Below are 22,619 nucleotides of genomic sequence, written 5' to 3' on the forward strand. Positions count from 1 at the left end.
AAACAAATTATAATATCAAATATGATTGATTTTGGAATGAACTACCATTCCCCATCATCAACAGAGGTGGAAATGTGGAAATCGAGCTTTGGCTCCATTTCTTCTTTTGGGAAATAAATGTACTTACATATAAGTAACCCTTAAAAATATACACTTGAAAAAAGTATAATTTATTTCTTAGAAACTCCATGAATGAATAGCACCTTAATATTTAATCTTAATATTAACATATTTGGATATATGAAAATATTTTTAAATGCTTAACAATTTTATATCTGACATAACAGAGCTTCAATATATCATGTTATTTCTATTAGAAAAACTTCAACTTATATATTCTTGAAGATAATTCACATAACTGTTTTAAGAAAATTAACCAAAACACTACAACTCAAGGAAACATTAAAGATCTGATCTTAAGGAGGTTCTCAGGTTTGGAAGGGTTAAACTAATGGGAATCAAAATTCAATCAATTCAAAAGATTTCATTTTTAAAAAGTGACTGGAATTTATACCAGGATGCATTTGAGAGCAATGAAGCTTTGAGTCAGCATTAGGTTCTTCTGTAGGAATATAATTACTTTCCTTAAACTGATTCATTCTCACTTGGGAAATCCTTTGAAAACAAGTTAGGGGTGGGAGGAGAGGAGAGAAGGGAGGATTTTTTAAGAGAGTTTGAAAATTAAAGATAAGCAAAAAGGTAATTCGGATGATTTGAATAACTCAATATTAAGTTCTTCAATTTAACTAGATTGAAAGTCTTCTGTTTTGTTGTTCAAAAATTTTTACATGTACCCAAGAAAATTTAAAGATAAAATAAAATTTTAAGATTTTCGTTTTCCTCAATATTATAATCTTTCTTCACATTCATATGTATGATTTGTCACAGCATGGGCCTAGGACCATGACAATAGTATAAAAAGTACTGAATTTACAATTGAAGATCTGTGTTGCAATGTACATGTTACCTACATGTTACCTCTGTGATCTTGGTCAAAACCTAGTTTTCGCAAAAGTAAAATTAGAGTGGTCTGACTTCCATCTTTGTCCAAAGAACAGACTGGCTCATTGAATCAAACACCACTTTGGCAGAACATCCATCTTTTCTTGGCCCCCAGAGTTGCTAGTGCCTTCTCACTACATAACCTTGTGGGTTGTGCATACACTTAGGATACTGTGTGTTGTCTCCCTTAATAGAATGAAGTTTTTTGAGAACAAGATGCATTTCATTACCATCTCATCCCGAGTCCTTGGCAAAGTGCTCACACATAAAGACTTGAGGCTTGCTAATTGATCTGAGCCTTGATTTGTAGAGGCAACATGAAGAGACAGGAAAGTCAAACCACCGCCTTGATCACTGTCTCCTCTCAGAAGCTGAGGAAAACAGCACAGGATCCTTGAATCCAAGACCTTGGGAACATTTAATGCTTCCAGCTCAGTGACTTCAACTATCATCCTGGGAAGTAACCCCTGAGTAGCCTGGCACTTGATCTTGCAGGGGTACCAGGAAAAAAAGTTCTTGCCCTCAAAATCTTTGGCATTTTTTCAATGACTTAATCAGTGGAAAGTCATTTTTAAAGAGTCAGTGTTTCATTCCAAGTATTTTTTTTCCTAATAAAGTTGAAAATAGCAGCCAAAATAATTCAAGGGCAATACTTTACTGCGGGGATGATTTTTTCCCCCTAGATAATGGAAATTAAAATACATATTTCCACAAAAAATGAAATTATGTTTTAGAAATAATTTTTAAAGTAGCATATGATTAAGACATCTTCTCTTTGTTTTGTTTTTAATTTATTAAGACAATGGGGGCGGGGTTTAAGTGACTTGCCCAAGGTCACACAGCTAGGTAATTATTAAGTTTGGGCTGGATTTGAACTCAGGTCCTCCTGACTCCAGAGCTGGTGTTCTATCCACTGCACCACCTAGCTGCCCCTTTTTAGTTTTTTGGTTTTATTTTGTTTTATTTTTAACTGCGTCTTCTCTTTCACATGAAATTAATTAAACATGGACTTAATACAAATCTTCTTTTCTCATTTTTTTGAAAGTAGAGGATTATTGACTTTGGAACCATGAGATCTAAATTGGCCACAGACATGCCATTTAATCTCTTAGAGCTTCAGTTTCCAAACATGGAGATAATAGTACTTGCACTATGAAAATCTTAAAGTGATATTTAAAATTTAATCTACTCTTACTACTGTCATAAAATTATTGCAGAGCTTTTAAACTGTTGACCTAAATCACTGTATTATTTTAAACTAATAGTCTTTAATATTTCTAGTCCAAAACAAAATACTATTTCATTACTTGAAGTTTTTTGTTTTAAAACATAAATGAAATAAACAATCCCACATTTTAAAGTAACACTCCAATTTCCTATTAATCAGAATTATTTGCCTCAAGAATGATGAAAACCACATAAAGTTATCCATATATTTTTATTTTTTGCTGAGAGTTTTATAGAGGCAAGTTTGAGTAAACAGGAAAGATCCAATGGTCCCTTAAAACAATAAAGATTTTCTTATGTGTTAAAATGCTTAATTCTCAAGAACCATTTCTCCATTTAAAGCAGGGAATCTTCATATGGGATCCACACATCTCTAAAAGGTTTATGGATAGATTTCAGTCCATGAATTTGAATATAAAAAAGTAAACATCTTAATTTCATTATTATTGGTTTCCTTTTAATTCCTATCTATTTTATTTTAGACATTTAAAACATGATTCTGACAAGTGGGTGATATGATCTGCCAGAATGACTGCCAGAGAAGTTTGTGACACACATAAAGATTAATAACCTCTGTTTTTTTTTTTATAACCTCTGTTTTTAAAGAACTGTGAGACTGGTTTAGAAGTCTCTTCCCAAATATGTGAGCAATTGTTAAACCCAAGAGCCAGCTATAATCCTTCAGGCCAAATAACGCACAAGTTACAGGGCTTGCAACATGGTAAACAAATTTCAGAAAGTCTCTTTCACTTTTCTGGGGGACTTTGGAACAATTACTCTGATTAACTGGCATGAGCAATTCTGGACTCAGAGGTGTAGAAATTGAACATTGTTGTCACCAGTTCAGAAAGATCATAGTCATGTTTCCATCCCCAATCCTTTCGAGCATTGCTATCATCAAAATTCATTGGCCAGCTATCAGCTAGAAAGAAAAAAAAACACAAAAGACAATAAGACATGTGTAAGATACTCATATTTATGTGTTGCCATAGCATATTAATAAAATAAGATGCTGCCGCCATCCAGAATTCCTTCTAGATAGGAACCCTTCAGATACTTAAATCTGAAGTGTGCCCCCTCAACCTTCTTTTCTCCAGGGTAGATGTTCTTAGGTTTCTTCAAATAAGGTTAATATGGCATAAGCTTGGTGCCCTGAACCATCTCTTCTGGACGCTCTCCAGTTTGTCCATATGGTCCTTCCCAAAATATATCATCTAGAATTAATCACAGTTATCTAGATGTGGTCTAACCAGACTGTAATAAAGTAGAATTATTACTTTTCTGTATTAGACATGTTTCTCTTAATAGAGTCTAAGATCATGGTCCCTTTAGATTTCATTTCCAAGAGCTAACTCATCTTGACTCTAGAGCTTTTTCAAACCAACTAATGTCCAGTTATAATTTTCTATCATGTAATGGGCAAATTGATTTTTTTTAACCTGTGTAAATCTTAAATATATATATATATATATATATATATATATATATATATTTCCTTTGTACTAAGGAAAGGTAAACTACAAAAATGCAAAGTTATATGCAATGTCAAAAATCATAATCTGCACACATATGTCTAGGTGTATTTTGTATTCACTTTCCTCTTATTATCTTTATGCTAATATTCCATTCTAACATTGTTTTTGGATTATGACTCTCCTATTCTCTTCTAGCTACTCCTCCCAACACTGCTTAGAATAGCTACTCAAAACATGAAACATTTTTATTTGTTTTATGTACAAATTAAAGATAATTCTCATAGGTGGTAAAATACAAATAAGTTGCTTGAAATAGCACTACAGGAAAAATATAATTTTAACTTCAATTTATTTCATTCATCTACCTTATATTTTAAAAATTTTAGTAGGAAATACCACAGCTGTTTTCTCTGACAGCCTCTATTACAAAACTGGTTATCTTCTTCCATCAGCATCTTTGGGGCTAGCTACAACCATCTTGAGAGGAAGAACAATGATTTCTACAACTCTCCACTAACTTAAACTTACGGTACTGCCTAAAACCATATGAGCTCCATGTAAGGTACTGGCAGACAAGCACCGAAAGTAGATTATAGGGTTTTTTGGGGGGGGTTGTTTTGGGGTTTTTTTTGGCAAGGCAATGGGGTTAAGTGGCTTGCCCAAGGCCACACAGCTAGGTAATTATTAAGTGTCTGAGGCTGAATTTGTACTCCTGACTTCAGGGCCAGTGCTCTATCCTCTGCATCACCTAGCCACCCAGAAGATTAGTTTTGATTATTTTATAGCAGTGAACTCACCTATGGCCTGGCGAACTGTATCAACCTTGTATGTGACCTGGAGCTCAGGAACATGCTTGCCAACTTCCTGTGCCAACTCTTCAGGGGTAAAACTCATAGCATTGATGTTGTAAGTTCTCATGGAGAGAGAATTTGCAGGAGCTTCCATGAATTCCAGTGTGGCTCTAAGGCAATCATCAATGTACATCATGGGAAGTCGGGTGTCTGGTTTCAAGTTACACTGAAACTTGCTACTTTTTATAGCATCATGGAAAATCTGAACAGCATAATCTTAAGAGAGAGTTATATTAGTTAATTTTTTGTTTTAGGAGATAAAGGGAACCTTGCCTTCTAAAAAAGTTCATGCTATTATTTATATTTAATAAGGCTAATATTAAAATTAAAATTTCACAGAACAACTTTATGAAATATTCGAATAAGATTCCTGCGAGACTGATCATATACATTATTAAATAGTTTAAGGGAGTACATAAAACAAAACTCTTAATAAACAAACTTCTTGAAATATTATGTAAAGCCCATGATAATGCAACAAAGCTATAATGATAAGCATAATAATGGATTAATTCAAATGGAGTTATAACAATATCTTTCACACCAGATCCCATATATTCGCAACAAGTGTGGCTAACTTGAGATATTTTGGGCAGAATTTGCAATGCTCTATAGTTACTCATACATTTATGTTAAATGGGTTCCATCAGACTCTCATGTCAAGAAAGGGAAGTCATCTTAAGGGATGACAAATGCGGGGGTAAAATGGCAGATTATTTGATACTGCTTGAAAAATAGCATAGATCAATGGAATAGACTAAAAAAATGACCTAGAATCAATAAGAACTGCTATTTTTTAAAAAAGGCAGAAAATAGGTTAAGACCAACACCTTATAAATCAAAAAAGAAGATTTGAAGGTCACATCATACCAAATTAGAGTATAGAAGGAGTGTGATTTTTCATATTTTTCTGTCTATGAAAATTCATAAAATAGGATGGAGAAAAATTATAAATGACAAAATGGAACATTGTGATTATACTTAATCCCTAAAGGAAAAATAAGTTAAAACAACACTGAAATACCACCTCATGTTCATCCAACTGTACCACAAATGATAATGAGAGTAGAAGTATATTAATTAATATCATTAGTGTAATTAATATAATTACAAGACAGGTATGTTAATATAACATATTGCTGGGGGAACTATGAACATTTTTCATCAACTAGTAAATAACTCAACAAACTAGACAATAATAGTATATTACTGTACTATAAGAAAAATTAACATGAACAATTCTGAGAAATATAAAATTTGAATGAACTTATGCAGCATAAAGAGCAAAGAACCCAAGGAATATACAGAATGATAATCATAATGTAAATGAAGTCACATTAAATGACAATATAACTCAGGCTAAACACAAGGGCTAATGTTGGCTCCGGGTGTCTTGAGGTTGAAACATAATTCCTTTGTACTAAGGAAAGGTAAACTACAAAAATGCAAAGTTACATGCAATATCAAAAATTATATCATAATCACATTAGACTGTTTTATTTAACTGTTTTTAAAGTGAAGAAATTTAATGTGAAACAGGATGTTGTTTGCTGGGAAGTAGCTATTATATGAAAACAAAATATTTCAATATAATATAAAATCCACTCTATCTTATAGAGAGATGAGAATATTACATTTCCTATTAAAGCTCTGATCCCAAGATAACTTTAACTCTTTAAATCAAAGCTATTTTTTAAAAAAATCTATTTTGGACATTAAGAACAGAGGCAAACACTTACCAGTTGTTCCTCCACCAGGCTGGGAGTCAGCAGAAATGATTCCTGGATACCTCAAACACCGGAAGTCTAAGCCATACCGGTAGTGATAATACTAACAAAGAAAAATAAGAATTTTAAAAACTAAAATCTTTCAGCAAAAACTGACATAACTTGCTTTTCCTAAGATGATTCATAAGATTCTATACTACTATCCTTAAAATTATTCTAGGTCAATCTTCCTTTTCTGTTGTTCTTTATATATTGAAATATTATGTCAAATCCTTATAAAGAAAAACATGTGAGAGCAGTTAGAATTCTTTAAAAGACTTGATTCTTTTCTGTGATACTGAAGTTAAAGCAGTCTGCTTTTATGTTACATCTTTTTTATCATCACAAAGTATTATGATTTCTATGGGAAATAAAAAAAAAGCAAAAGACTGCAAGCACCCTGAAACAGAAGAAAAAAGTTTTATGGTAGGAATCCAAAACCTTTTATGAGAAAGAACTAATACTGATTTTCCAGAAACGTTATAATTTATTATGGGAAACTGAAGGAATACTGAAAAGGAAAGGTTGTAAACAGATGTAGCAATGGTAATTCAGAATCTAAGTTTTTCTAGAAACTTAATCTACAACATTTTAGCTATCAAGGGCTCAGTTTTTTCATATGTAAAATGAGAATATTAGACTGAATGATCTCTGAGATCATCTACCTCCAAGGTCTTCCACCTCTAAAATCCTGAAACTAATACATAGTATCAGATGTACTCTAAAGAAAATTATTTGATCTTTCTTGAAAAATACTAAAATATACCTATGGAATAAATTAGATAAGGGACTTAGAACCAAGAGACCTATACTGAGGGTATGCATTTAAATCTTCACACAAGCTTATCTTATTGTTAATTAACATTAGTTAATTTTACTACTTTATTATTTTCTTCTTTTAAAGATGAATCATTAGTTATTCAAACTTAAAGGTTCTGTGATTTATTTCACCAGCGTATTTCCTCTACTTACACATATCACAATCCAAGAGTTGCTACAATGATTATGATGGAATGCAATTCTTCTACAAAAAATGATAATCAGGATGTTTACAATAAAACCTGGAAATACTTAAGGAATGAGCAGATGCACTGTGAATGGACTATAAACAAAGTAACAGCAATACTGATGTGTGATCATCTGTGAATGATTTAACTTTTCTCAGCAATGCTGTGACCCAAGGACTTATGACAAAGAATACATTTCATCTCCAGTGAAAAAGAGCTGATGGTGTCTGAATACAGATTGAAGTACACTTTTTACTTTATTTTTCTTAAGGTTTCTTTGGGAGGGAGGAATCTGTTTTCTTTTTCAACATGATATTATGGAAATGTTTTACATCACTACACATTTTTTGATCTATATCAAAAATTGCTTGCTTTCTCAATAAGGAGGCATGGAGTGGGAAGGAAAGAGAGAATTTGAAATCCAAAGTTTTAAAAATGAATATCAAAACTTGTTTTTACAGGTAACTATGGAATACTAAATAAATAAAATTTATTATAAATACATAATAACTATAAAATAACTAAAATAAATGATAATTTAAAATTACAAATAATTTTTTTTTTTTAGTTTTTACAAGGCAATGGGGTTAAGTGGCTTGCCCAAGGCCACACAGCTAGGTAATTATTATGTCTGAGGCCGCATTTGAACTCAGGTACTCCCCTCTCCAAGGCCGGTGCTCTATCCACTGCGCCACCTAGCCACCCCGACAAATAAATTTTTAAAAAAGAGTTGCTCTGATCCCTCAAAAAGAAATCACCCATTTCATCAAACAATTTAGTGATAACATTTCTGAATTTGCTTTATTAGGTTTTGGACAACAGACAAACATGTTCTCATACCTTTGAAGCTTTTCCAACTTGTCAAAGCTTATGTATATGTTTCAAGGAACCAAAGTCATCTCCAAAATATAAGTGATTTTTTAGGTTTTGGGGGGTTAAGGCAAATATGTCTTGTTTTTGGGTTTTGGGGGGTTAAGGCAAAGGGGTTAAGTGACTTGCCCAAGGTCATACAGCCAGGTAATTATTAAGTGTCTGAGGCCACATTTGAACTCAGGTTCTCCTGACTCTAGGTCCAGTGTTCTATCCACTGTGCCACCTAGCTGCCTCAATTTAAAATATAAGTGAAAAAAAAAAAAGACAGAAGAGAGCTCCAGAGTATTTTACCCATAGAATATTTGGTCAGGCATTGCTTACTTCTCCTATGAGCTCTGCATGAACCTTGGACAGTCCATAGATAGTTCTAGGTCTCTGAATACAGATATCAGGGGTTGGGTTCCGAGGGGAAGAAGGTCCAAAAGCACCAATAGTACTGGGCACAAAGAGTCGCAGACGGTGCTCTGCTGCAATGTCCAGAACATTATGCAAACCTGAAACAAACAACATTTATCAGGATCTAAAGACACCTCAACTGATCAAAGAATTTAAAAAATAATTTTTTAAAAAAAAGGTCAAATCAGATTTAATAAAACCCAAGCCATCTTACCAGTAATATTTACATCTCTTGCCAATGGCACATTTGCTTCTCCAACAGCACTTAAAAGGGCACTATAGTGAATGAGCCATGTAATTCGATTGTTCACCACTATTTCCCGAAGATTCTTATAATCCAAAATATCAGAATAAATAAATGGTCCTAGAATGGAAGCAGAATTTAAATGTCATGACTGAATCACAAATATAAAAAAAGACCCCAAAACACATCTTGCCTTTTTTCTGATTTTTTATTTTTATTGAGAACCCTTTCATAACCCACAAGTTTCCCACTGCTAGTTAGTTATGTATTAACTCATAACCATAGATAGCTTATTAAAACATCATTAAGCAATTCATGGTTAACCAAGTAGGTGTTTGTGTGGGGGAGGGGGGTTCAACTATGACTTTTATGCATATGAATCCCAAATTTCTTATCATTAACCTAGACCTCTCTTTCCAGTGCCAGAATCACACGTTGACTGCCTATGTGGTACCTCCTTCTCATGTTTCAAAAAACCTCATCAAAAAACCCTGCTTGTCCTCCTGGCCTTTCTATTTGTGGCAGAAACAACATTTACTCAGTCTTCCAGATTCAAAGTCCTGACTCTTCCCCTTTCTTTATTTCTCATATCCAAGTCCTATTAGATCAGTTCAATAAACATCTATTGACTCTCTTAGTTCTACCCCTGAAATACTGTGAATTCCCTCCTCTCTATGTTGTCATTCCATTAAAGGAGTCATTATTGTCTGGACTTCTGCAATAGACTTTTTTTTTTGCAATAGACTTCTAATACACCTTCCCATTTCACATCATCCCTTTATTTTTTCTTCCCTCCCATTCCATACAGCATTTTATCCACACTTCTCTAATGAACTTATGTACTGTATTTTTAATCATAATAATTTATCATATCTCTGTACCTACTTGTAAGTCATGATCATTTGTAGCTTCCCTAGAACTTAGCAGTACTCAACATACAGAATTTAATATTTAATAAATAACTATTGAATTTAATTTAAAAGGAAACAAATTAGAAATGTATTTCAAGTATCTCAGTCCAAAGGTCTACTTCAAATACTAAAATTCTTAGGAAAAAATACACAATAGGAGAAAACTATATACTTAAGTGCAAAAATACATATCTGGAGTAAACAGTCATTCAAAAGCTACATTACTCAGAGGTATAAAGCCTTTTAAAAATTAAGATGGTTGAGCTTTGTCCCCAAGTGGAGAAATGCATCTCCTCCTTTCTCTCTTGGCTGAAATTGGAGACTAGGAATATGGAATATTTGATTTTAGGAGGTGATTTTTGTTTGATTTTTTTACTCACTTTCTCAATCTTTATTACAAGGAATGATCCCTGGGTAGCAAGAGAGAAGGAAAGACATATTTGGAAAAATGGGTAATGTGAAACAAAAGATATTCAGAAAACTAAGGCTATTAAAAATCAAAGACTATAAACAGTTACTTAGTTCATGAAATGTTAAATATTTTCACAGAATAAAAGACAATAATAAATTTACATAAAAGCAAAGAAGATTCGGGTAATAGTAGATGTAAAAATTTCTGTGAAGTTTAAGAATGTAGTCAATATAGAAGGGAAGATCCTTAGAAATTTTAACACCAAGCAGATAAAAGTTTATGTTGCACAGTTTAGGAACCATCCTGTCTAGGAACACACAGATTAAATCCTCTGGGCTCTGTTTCTTTTGCTATTACTTTATATAAGAAATTACTTCCTTTTTTTTACTTTATTTTTGCTATTTTGCTCAGATCCTTCAAGATAATTTTAATATTATCAATTACAGGAATCTAAAGGGCATAAAATCCATAAAATTTTCATCTTAAAACTTTACTGTGATTGGACATCAGCCAAATTCAAAAGAACTATCTGATTCTTATACCTCTTGAACAAGCAGCAGGAGCACTAATAGGATTTTGTAGAACACATGATAAAATTCCTCATATTCATTCATTCTTAAAAACCAAGTTTAAATTACTTAAAGTTATTAGTTCTATATATTTTTAATCATATTGAGAACATGAAACAGGCTTCCCCCCCTTCCAAAATAGGCTTGCCAATTTTTTACCACTGTAGAAAACGTGATCAGGAGGTTTCCTAATGTCAGACAAGATCACATTGTCCTTTCCAAATCGTTGCCTGGAAGGAAAACCAATTAATTAAAACTGTGAGCATTAAAGTTCATCTGCCACCCACTAGCAAACTCAAACGACCTATCATTCTTTCTTCCCTTGCATAACTTAATCACTGGTTACCTAGATGGAGCAAGAAAACCATGGCAATGATGGGAGATGGTGCCATGACAATCAAGTGATATGAATGAGGGAAGCTGTGCTAAGTTACCATCTTTACTTTCTTCTTTGGAGTCATCTGGGTCTCCAGTGAACAGATATGAATCAGGACAACTTGAGATGGCCCTGGATGTGAGGCAATGGGGTTGTGTGACTTGCCCAAAGTCACACAGCTAGTTAAGAAACAAGTATCTGAGGTCACATTTGAACTCAGGTCCTCCTGACTCTAGGACTGGTGTTCTCTCTACTATACTATTATCTATCAGCACCCTAGTCATTTTCTCTTTTTTCAAGAAGTTTAACACCTGACTCATTGTCTTCCTCCTCTCTACAACTTATATTAAAGGATTTCAATTTTCATGAAAATGCTCTTTAATTCCCTAATCTCCCAGTGCCTCAATTTGCTCAAATCCTATTGCCTAATCCTACATTTCACCTTAGGAATATTCATACCCTGAATATCCTAGTTATTCACAAATATTCTATTTTTTTGTTTTTGTTTTTGTTTTTGCAAGGCAAGGGGTTCAAGTGACTTACCCGAAGTCACATAAGTATTAAGTGTCTGAGGCTGGATTTGAACACAGGTCCTCCTGACTTCAGGACCTGTGCTCTATCCATTGCACTATCTAGCTGCCCCATGTTCTACTTTCTTAATCAAAAACTGACATTCTTCTATCTCATCATAAGTTCCTATCATCATCTCTCCTATACTTCATTCCTCCTAAATCTGTTCTTTGCCCTGATCACTTCTACTTCCTCCAATTCCTGCTGGACATTCTCAGACCAATGCTCTGATTTCACTTTCTTCCTTTGCCAGTCTCAACCCCATGGTTAACTAATTCAATGCTATTGTTCTCTTCTCCAGAATCTCTCTTGCCTTTATCCTATTGCCCCCCACTCATTGTCAAACCCCAGCCTTGCACTACTCCTTCCATCTGCCTCTACTTCTCCTACTCAGATGTTACTGAATGAAGCTGGAAGAAACCACCCAATCAAGCTTACAGGGTATATAATAATAAATTTGTACCCAATTTCAACTGTATCCTCACTGCAGTAAAAAACTTTTTTAAAATTCTTCGCCAATGATTCGCCATCTCATTCACAAAAGATATAATTCTCTTTCTTCAAGCCATTCTCTCCCCTTATCTACTTAGCTGAGAACCTTACTCTACAGGGAGAACTAAGGCCAATCCACAATGGGATCTTCCTTTTCTCCATTTTACCTAAAAGTCCTTGACATTATTCTCAACTCTCCTTTTCTCCTTTTCCAAGAAGTCATTCTTCTTGTGCAAGGCCAACCCTTCTACGTGTGCCCTTGATCACACCATCTCCCATCTTTTCCAGTACTGTTCCATTCCAATCATTCCCTCTGCCTTTTTTCCATTACCTTCAAACATGCCAACTCTCCCATCCTTTAAACACATTCACTAGGACTCTTATTCTTTCAAACTACCTACCTATATTTCCCCTCTTTCTAGGTAAAACTCCTTCAATAAGCTAACTACTCTTTCTAGCTCTACTTCCTCTCCTAAAATTCATTCCTCCAACTCTTTGAAATCTGGCTTCTGATCTCATCACTCAAATGAAACTGCTGTCTCCAAAGTTATCCACTATCTCTTAACTACTATATCTAAAGGTTATTTCTTAGTTATCTTTCTTCTTGCCACTTTTCCCCTCCCGTCACTCTCTCCTCTTTGGATTTTTGTGTCATCTTTTTTTCTGGTTCTCCTAGTCTTATTACTCCATCTCAGTCTCTTTTTCTGGCTCATAATAGATGTTTTGCCCATGTATGCAGTCAGTTGCCAAATATTGCCTTTTTCTAGCTCTGTGTGTCCCATTCTCTCCATTCACACTGCCATTAACCTTAGTGCAGGCTTTCATCACCTCTTGCCTTCTGAGTATAAGAATAAGATTTTAGTTTGTTTTCCTATCTTAAATTTTTCATTATTCCAGTGCATCCATTATACTGCTACTAAATTTAAACACATGAGTAGGTTCTGATTGCCTTTAGAATAAAATATAAATTTTTTTCTTTTCTTTTGGGGGAGGGAGGGGAGAAACTTTTAAAGCCCTTTATGACCTGGGGCAAAGCAGTGCTAGACCACCAAGTCTAGAGTCAAGAAGACCTGTTTTCAAATCTGACCTCAGACACTTCCTTAGCTGTGTGACTCTGGGAAAGTCATGGAATCCTACTTGCCTCAGTTTCCTCAATTGTAAAATGAGCTGGAAAAGGAAATGCCAAGCCACTCCTTCATCTTTATGCATATTTTCTTCACCTCTGGGTCACAGAAGTGCTTTCCTTCAAGATTCAACTCAGATATCATCACTACTACACCAAGTCTTTCCTAATCTCAATTGCTAGACTACTGTCTCTCTCCCTATAACTTTTAAACAACTTTATTTTTATGTATTCTATATATGCTTCTACATGAACATATTATATCCCCAGTAGAATGCAAGATACTTGGGAATGGGGCAGCTAGGTGGCACAATGGATAGAGCACCAGCCCTGAAGTCAGGAGTACCTGAGTTCAAATCCGGCCTCAGACACTTAATAATTACCTAGCTGTGTGGCCTTGGGCAAGCCACTTAACCCCATTTACCTTGCAAAAAAAAAAAGATACTTGGGAATAGGATTTTTTTTCATTCACTTAAGAAACGTTTGGTGATTATCTAATATACATTGTTTAAATATATTTTATTTATTTGTTTGTTTATTTTTGAAGGCAATTGAGGTTAAGTGATTTGTCCAGGGTCACAAAACTAGGAAGTATTTGAGGTCAGATTTAAACTCAAGTAATATATTCATTTTAATAAGACCATGAATTTTAGGAGAATCCTGAAATCCCCCCCCCCCCCAAAAAAAAACCATCTTTAACAAAAATAGCTATCATTAGGGGAACTTAGGTGGTATAGCAGATAGAGCACCATCCCTGGAATCAGGAGGACTTGAGTTCAAATCCAGCCTCAGATACTTGATACTTTCTAGCTGTGTGATCTGGGGCAAATCATTTAACCCTATTGTCTCACAAAGAGCAAAAGCATTTATATAGTGTTTTAAGATTTGCAACTGCTTTAAGATTTATACATATCTCATTTAACCTTCATAAAAACTCTAAGGAAGATATAATTATTATCCTTAATTTACATATAGGAAAATTGAGGCTTAAAGGGGTTAAGTGAGCTGCCCAGAGTCACTTAGCTAAGGATCAGAAGAGATTTGAACTTGAATCTTCCTGATTTCAAGACCATCACTCTCTGTCCTTTTTGCTACCAAGTAGACTTCATCCAAAATGACTTTATCCAAAAATACCCCATTCCCACCATGATAAACAAAACCCCCAAGAGGCAGTTTCTATATAATTAGTAACCAATTTGTTAATTAGCAAACCTCTCTAATCAATACATTGATAGTCAGTGGTTTCTGACAAGAGAGATCCTGAATCACCTTAAATCAGGTATGTACCTTCTGAAATAGAACTTCTTTGACAAAGAAAAATCAACCCTAATAAAGTGAACATTTAATCATCAGCTCCTCCTGCTGACTCAGCATCCTCAAGGCATCTGGATAAGGGAAACCTTTTCCATCAGGATCTTCCTAACTAAATTTCTTCTTCATGATTTTGATTACCCTAAATTCTAATGGAAGGGATCAAGGACAGGGGGTTCCTCCCCCAGGTAAAGGCTCACCCAGACTGGTTTCTCTGCATTCTCTAAACAGAAATCAGGTTTCCCTGATGGGTGAGCTATAAGTGATCTTATCACTCAGTCATGCCCTTCAGAGACTGATTGATCTTATCAGGAGTTGGATCTTAATAGAAATAGGGAGAAAAGGGTGGTCACAAATTAATAATTAATTATTAATACACCAATTTATCTTACTACACATAATTATCTAATTCTACCCCAAATAATACATTTTTTCTTCTTATTCATTGCTCCTTTTCTGCATTTTCTTCAGTCAAGTCTCTACACTTTCCTTTTCTTTCCTTTAATTTAGATATAGGCAAACTGAAATAACAATATTAAATGATTTATCTTGGACAATAGACAAGAGAAAAAAATGTCGCTTAACCCAAGTTAATTTCTTAGGTTTCTTTACCTCAAAAGTTTAGCAAGTCCCACGCCAAGTTGTCCAAGACCCCCTGAAATGAAGAAGGAAAAGAGAATGAAAAATGAAATTCAAACTAAATCAGCTTTTAATTACCCTTTTGTGAAATATCTACATTAAAATTTTTATGACAAAATTATAATTTAATTTTTAGGATCCACAGTGGATCAACTTAGATAGCTCTCTCTTTTTCTTCTGTAGTCTTTCAGTTCTTAAATACTTCAATATTCTTAGATGTAGAATTTGCCACAACAGAGCCTCTTTATATCAAATTGAACTTCGAGTGAATAGAATCATAATTCAATGTAGTCTCTAATTTTATTTTTTTAAGACAATGGGGATAACTGACTTGCCCAAGGTCACAAAGCTAGGCCATTATATTAAGTGTCTGGGGGCCATAATTGGACTCAGGTCCATCCTGACTCCAGGCCCAATGCTCTATCCACCTAGTCACCTAGCTGCCCAAATTCAATGTAGTCTCAAATGGTATTGAGGTAGAAATACAGAATTTGGGAATTAAAGGAACTGTGATTTAAGTTCCAGCTGGGTTTTTTCCTAACAGTGTGATACTTACCCTTGAATTTCAAGTTTCCTTATCTAACAAATGCCTTGTCTTCTTTATAAGGTGACTAAGAAAATTAAATGAGATCATGTAAATGTAAATGTTTTGTAAAGGATGAAGAATATGTTAGTTTTGTTAATGTTGTTGAGTCATGTCTAACATTTCATGACCCCATTTGGGGTTTTCTTGGCAAAGATACTAAACTGGTTTGCCATTTCCTTCTCTAGTCCATTTTACAGAAGAAGAAATTGAGGTAAATAGGGTTAAGGGATTTACTCAAGATCACACAGCTATTAAGTGTCCGATGTCATTTTTGAACTCAGAAAGATGAACCTTCCAGACTCCAGGTCCAGTACCTAGCTGTCCATTATGAAGAATGTGATGGAAAATTAAGTAAATAGATAGTAATAAACAAATATCTGGAAGTTAATTAAACAAAAGATCTGAAAACCAACCTGTGATCAGTATTCGTGGATGCTCTGTATCAGAAAAAGATACAGAATGAAAATTGGCATCATATGGAACTTGGCGAGGTGAAATACCCAGAAACTGAACTGGCACAATGTGAGTCGGACACCCACAAGCAGGTCTTTGAAGCACATGGTGGACAACTCGATTCAGTAATCGAGCTGCCATTTTTCTCTTTCAAGTATCCCTGTGATGAGAAGCAGAGTTGATAAGTATTATAGACCCTTTCAACAAACACTGTGCTACTGGCACAGGCTGGTCTGTTCTATCACTGCCCAGAAGCTAAAAACTAAACTAGTAAGTCTTGTTTAAGGGACTATCAATTTAAAAAATGGATTTTAAAAAAGGATCAAGGTGTCATAGGGTCACTATATGAGGAGTTAGCAGACATTAGTTACACACTGGGGAGCACATAGAGCTCTTGACTTGAAATTTATTTGTCCAATTTGCCCATTCATCCAAACATTTAATCTGGGTTAATAAATGTCAGATAGTCACAAAAATATGTTTCCCAATATGGAATCCTATCTCAAACATACTACCTCTAAAATTAATCAAACAAGAAACTTGCTTAAAACACAAATACTAGTCCTTTAATGGAAAAATGGGCTTAAAAACAATGCAAGCAGATGGGCTAATGAAAAAACTCATGTTCAGGGAACATGTGAATATCTTTACTATTTACATCCTAGAAATAGGGCTCTGCATGCTATAAACATTTCTCATCTCTTCCAATATGTATACTTGTGTATAAGCAGTTTTAGACTGCTATTCAGACAGTATTGGTATGTATAAAATAACAAACACCTTGACTAATCCAATAATATAAGGCGTTTTTAATTATTAGGGCTAGTAGTAACATAAAAACAAAGACTAGCTTCAATATCTTCTATAATGACTAAGATTTTGGCAGTAGTATATTACATATGGAAAAGATTGTTTCACAGATTTTTGGATCATTATTTTCTATTCATAAATGTAACTATAAATGTAAATAATATAATATGATATGATATGATGTGATATGATATGATATAATATAATATAATTAATATAATGATCCACATCATTGCATCCACAATTAGGCTTTCTACCAAATAATGAATTATTTATATAACATTTGATCTGAAGCCACAGAATTTGCACTCCATGGCTTTTAACATGGTAGTGATATGAAAAAAACTAATGAGATAAAAATCTTTTTATTTCAGATTAGAAAAATCCCATTTTCCTGATGGCAACTTACTGTATATAGAGAGGGAAACACCACCCTCTAATGTACAAGCTAACTCTGATTCCACCCAGCCTTTTCTTCCTATAGCCTTTCTTAAAAAGTTATAGGTAAAAAAATCATATAACTCAATCAAGAATAAACAAGGCTGCACATAATTTAACCAGAGTCCTATATGAATACTTCTTTCATACAAAGTCTGTTTTATAAGTTCAAGATTTACTATGATATAATACATAATCCTTAGGAAAAAAAACTTAAATAATTTGGTAAATATCAGATGGGGCACATTCAAAGCATAAAAATGATACTCTTGTTTTAATTAGAAAAACACAATATTAAAAAATTTCTAAAATTTTTTTACATATTTGTAAGTCTTTAGCTGAAAGAAAAATATAATTCTATATTTTAAAAGACAAAATAGCCATTCACAATTGTTTTGCTTGCTTTTTTTTTAACATTGAATGCTTTCAGGTCAAATTAAAGTCAATCCAAATTGTCATTAGGGTTTTTTTTTTTTTGGTTTGTTTTGCTTTTGCTTTTAATATTTTATTTATTTGTTTTTTCAACTATATGCAATGGTAGTTTTTAACCAATCATTTTTTTTGCAGGGTTTTGAGTTTTAAGTTTTTCTCCCTCTCTCCTTTCCCTACCTCCTACCCCTGACAGAAAGCAATCTGATATAGGCTCTACATTTAAAAACATGCTAAACATAGATCCATATTGATCATGTGAGACAAGAATTAGTTCCAAATGGAAGAAAGAAAACATTAGGGAGAGGCAGAAAAAGGTCATAAGGTTTTTAAAATTTCTCCAAAGGTTTTTGACCTTGAAACAATTTTTTATTTATTCACTTTAGCAAACAGATTAACTAGACCAACCAAAGTAAGGAAAGATAGGAACCTATTTTACATAAAGCAAAGTACAATAACAATAATTAGAATTACTGTAAGTTTTTACATCTATTTTTTTCTGGTCAAGGGTTGATTTTCTTAAGCTATGTGAGGAAGGGAATATGTCCTCCTTTAGACTTTGAAAAGAAGACTTGTTCTGTTCTCCTGATACTTAAACTCATTTAAAAAAAAGTTAACTCCCTCAGGCAAGATGGCATTGTAAGAAGGATGATTCTCTTTGATATCAATGATGATGATAATGATGATGGTGATTTTTTGTCCTTCATTCTGGAAGGAGACCATGACATTAGAGAAGTGATGCCATGACAAGCCCTTGAATGGGATTTGGGCGCAATGGGAACTATGCTAAGTCACCAATCTCACTTTCTCCTCTAGATCTATTTAGGTCCAGTGGCCTGCTATGAATCAGGATGACAGAGATGGCCCTGTATTCAAGGTAATCAGGGTTAAGTGACTTGCCTAGAGTCACACAGCTAGTATGTGTCAAGTGTTTGAGGCTGGATTTAAACTCCCATCCTCCTAACTTCACAGCTAGTGTTCTATCTATTGTACCAGTAAAATGGTCTCCAGGGAAGCTTAAGGTTTTGTTTTCTCTAGTTATATATATATATTCTGTTCTCCTTCCCTAGTTGCTGTGTAAGTTTTCTGATCTTCCTCAGCTTAGGGTGGTCATTACCAGAATAGCCTTCAACTATAGGTTATTGGTAAATCCCAGAAAATAAAACTTCATGTCTAACCTGTCATTTTATTTTAACAATACATTTTTAAGGTTTATAGTTTTAGGGTTGATATACATATATATATATATATATATATATATATATATATATATATATATATATATATATATATATATATATATATACATGGTTTGAAAATGATTGATCATACAGCTATCCACTCTCTAATTTTCAATTTAAAATAAGAGTACTTTTCTTCCCTGCATCCTTTAATCTTATTCACTTCATTAGTATAGTTGTATAAAATTGAAGAAAATATAGAAAAAGATTTTAAGAAGATCCCCTCTATCTCTCTGGCAACCAAGAAGCCTCTTCTGTGGCTCAACCACATCTGCAGGTAGAATTCAAGAAAATAAAGGAGAGAGGGGAAAGGAAGAAGATTAGGGAAATAAACATGAGATGGGGGATCTAATTCAACTTAAGCTTTGGTTTTAAAATAAAAGGAGTCATAATTTCTAGATAAAAATCACAAATTAAAAAAATTTTAGAAATTACAAGTATTCTTTTGAAAATAAGGAAATGTAATCTATATAATTTCCTCTTTAGTAGAAAATCTAATTTATTCAACCAGCTGGCACTTAAGAAAATATAAAATATTCAAATAACTTTTTATTCATTTCATTTCTCTAGCATATCTGTGCAAAATAATATCATATACATTGTCCAGTAGAGCACCATTTATCATCTCTAATATTTTAGTTGTCTATTACATTTTAATCAGATAATATATTAAATTTCTTTGCAGAATTACCTAAATAACTATTACCCTATTTTGACCCACATATAAAAAATAAAATATATTTCCTGAAAATCTTTTCTAAAAATCTTCGCATTATTAAAATATGTTTAGGGCAGTATGATTTGTCACAGTTTTAACAATTCTGTCTGACATTTATTTCTTCTGGAATCTCGACAATACTGACAATAGGGAGAGGTTTATGTAACTGATGCCTAAAAGCTAGACCAGAAATGGCCTGTACAAAAGGGGGAAAAGGATCTGAATACTAAACATTTAATTAGAATTCTATCTATAATTAGAATTATCTGCAGAAAATGTAACTATAATTAAGTAAAATCTATTTTTCATGAGAAAGGGCAAATTATTTAATATTTTCATACAAAGTTTTTAATATTAACATGGGCAATTCTTGAAACACTGAGTTAAAAATATTTAATAAAAAATTAATTTGGTTAAAGAAAAGCAAAAAAGACCAAGGCTTTCTATAGTCAAATAAAAGTGTCCTATAATATCAAATGCGTATATATGAAAGTCATAAATTCTCAACTTGTATTAATTCCTTTTAGAATATAGTGTTATAATAGTGATACTAATTTTAAATCTTTTTATTACCTTGTACATTATAGACAGGTATTTTGAAACTCAAAACATGAGTATACTCACATATGCTAGAAAGTCAACTGCCCCTTCTTTATTTCCTAATGAATCTGCTTTCTTTTTTTTCCCCTGAGTTGAGAAAACATAGCAGTTATTCTTTTTTGTCTCATAAGATCTTCTATTTCCCATCTCTGAGTCTTTGCACAGGCTGTATCCCATGCCTAAATGCACTCTCCCTTTCCATCTGCTGCATAGAATTCCTTCTTTTCTTTTAAAATGCTGCTGAAGTTTCACTTTCAACACAAAATTTTTCTTGAGCCTTCCAACTACAAGTACCTTTTCTAATCTTCTATAAGTAATCTTATATTTGTGCTTATAAAATTTATTCTGTAAATACTTATACATGATGACTGCTCTAAAAGAATTTATGATTGAGGGGCGGCTAGGTGGCGTAGTGGATAAAGCACCAGCCCTGGAACCAGAAGTACCTGGGTTCAAATCTGGTCTCAGACAATAATTACCTAGCTGTGTGACCTTGGGCAAGTCACTTAACCCCATTAGCCTTGCAAAAAAACCTAAAAAAAAGAATTTATGATTGACAGTATGGATTGTTTGATTTTGTTAGTATTTGTATCCCCAATATTTACCAATGACTGACAGCAGATACTTAATGATTGGTTCTTGTCTTTCATTATGAAAGAAGGCCAAAAAACAACATCAGTATACTAGAGACAAGTTATGATGCGTCCCACTGTAGCTGATCAGCCCAATTTGAGCTCAGAATGCTCTCCCACAGATGGGGCATAAATAGTTCATGTGAACACCTGGAGTGGATACTCTAAACATATGTATTTCATATTTCCTTTGAGTAGCTTCAATTCTGTCCTCTTATAGTGGAGCACCCTCACTGATGAGGACATGCCATGCTGGGCTATCCTCTGCCAGTGTGTCTCATTCTTCAACATGAATTCCAAAGTTCTTAAGAGAGACCCTTAGGGTATTTCCAGTATCACTTTTTTTTTCATGGAAAAATACATAGAATTTATTGGTGTCAGAAAAACACTTTGTGAAGTCTCAGAATCCCATTATAAATTTGAGTTACTTAAGAGTTAAGTTTTTCCATTCAATTATTGACCATTTATTAAGTATTTATTAAATTAGGTGATTAAGAAGATAAAAATTACAATTAAGGAATAGTTATTCTCATAGAGCTTAAAATCATTTAGGAGATATAAAATATAGAAATTGACAGTGTGATGAATCAATATCCAGAACTCCAGTGCAAAATAGAATACATAAAAAAATAGGATAAGTACAAAAGGGCTATTCAAGACCCAAGGAAAGAAAAGTAATTTCTTATTGGAGGATTTTAAGTCAAGCTTCCTGAAAGAGTCTACATTCTTAGAAAAGTTGTTAAATCTTCAAGAGATGAAAGGGTACAGAAAATAGTGAGAGTAAAGGCCTGAGCTAATTTTTATTCTATCTTCTTGCTGTTGTGACACCACAAAATGAATCAAATCCTTTTCAATGACAGGGAAATTACTGTCCCATAAAGAGCTCAACACACTTCTAGTGCAACTCCTATGGCATACTATTACTTTCTACACACTTGCTGATAATTAAGCCTTCTTTGGTCCTGAAAGTCACTTAGATACTCTTGGGTCCCTTAGTAGGGTTCCAATTTTTTTAGTTCTATCAGAGACCTAAGTCATGGTATTAAGAGATACAAAAGAGTAATGAGCCTATCTTGTTTTAATTCCACCCTCTTTAACAGATACCCTAATGTTGTCTTTTCTCCTATTACTATAAAGAAATTATAGTTGGGTGCTGAACTAGAAAAGAGAAATGCAGAAAAAATGATCTCAAATCAGAACTTTTGTCCTGGCAAAGAGAAAAAGCAAATGTGAATGGCAAATTGTATAAAGCAACTGTCTGGGTGGTGGTAAAAACTGACATTATAACAAAGGCTGGGTAAAATTAAGCAAGAAAGCCATAGACATCCTGATATCAAAATAAAACCATTTCTTTCTTTTAATATCTGACTGGAAAAGTATGATTTTATAGAAAGGGATGAGAGGCTTTGGCTAGGAAACAGGCGCACCTCAATAGCACTTCTGGCTTGTCATAAGTAAGCATGAGGGT

The 22,619-nt window shown here is 33.6% G+C and overlaps 1 protein-coding gene across 1 annotated transcript; it reads right to left on the reverse strand.

The window, feature by feature from the left end:
• Positions 1 to 2,473: 2,473 nt before the first annotated feature.
• Positions 2,474 to 16,424, reverse strand: LOC141514474 (L-threonine 3-dehydrogenase, mitochondrial-like). The gene is made up of 8 exons (XM_074225341.1): positions 16,244 to 16,424; positions 15,218 to 15,260; positions 10,893 to 10,963; positions 8,812 to 8,961; positions 8,523 to 8,695; positions 6,295 to 6,385; positions 4,502 to 4,771; positions 2,474 to 3,151 (listed from the first exon to the last, which is right to left on the reverse strand). Exons 1-8 carry the CDS (start codon positions 16,422 to 16,424, stop codon positions 3,012 to 3,014), a joined length of 1,119 nt encoding a protein of 372 aa, XP_074081442.1. The 3' UTR covers positions 2,474 to 3,011.
• Positions 16,425 to 22,619: the final 6,195 nt, after the last annotated feature.

Source organism: Macrotis lagotis, chromosome 1 (assembly GCF_037893015.1).
Source record: "Macrotis lagotis isolate mMagLag1 chromosome 1, bilby.v1.9.chrom.fasta, whole genome shotgun sequence".
Classification (NCBI taxonomy): domain Eukaryota; kingdom Metazoa; phylum Chordata; class Mammalia; order Peramelemorphia; family Peramelidae; genus Macrotis; species Macrotis lagotis.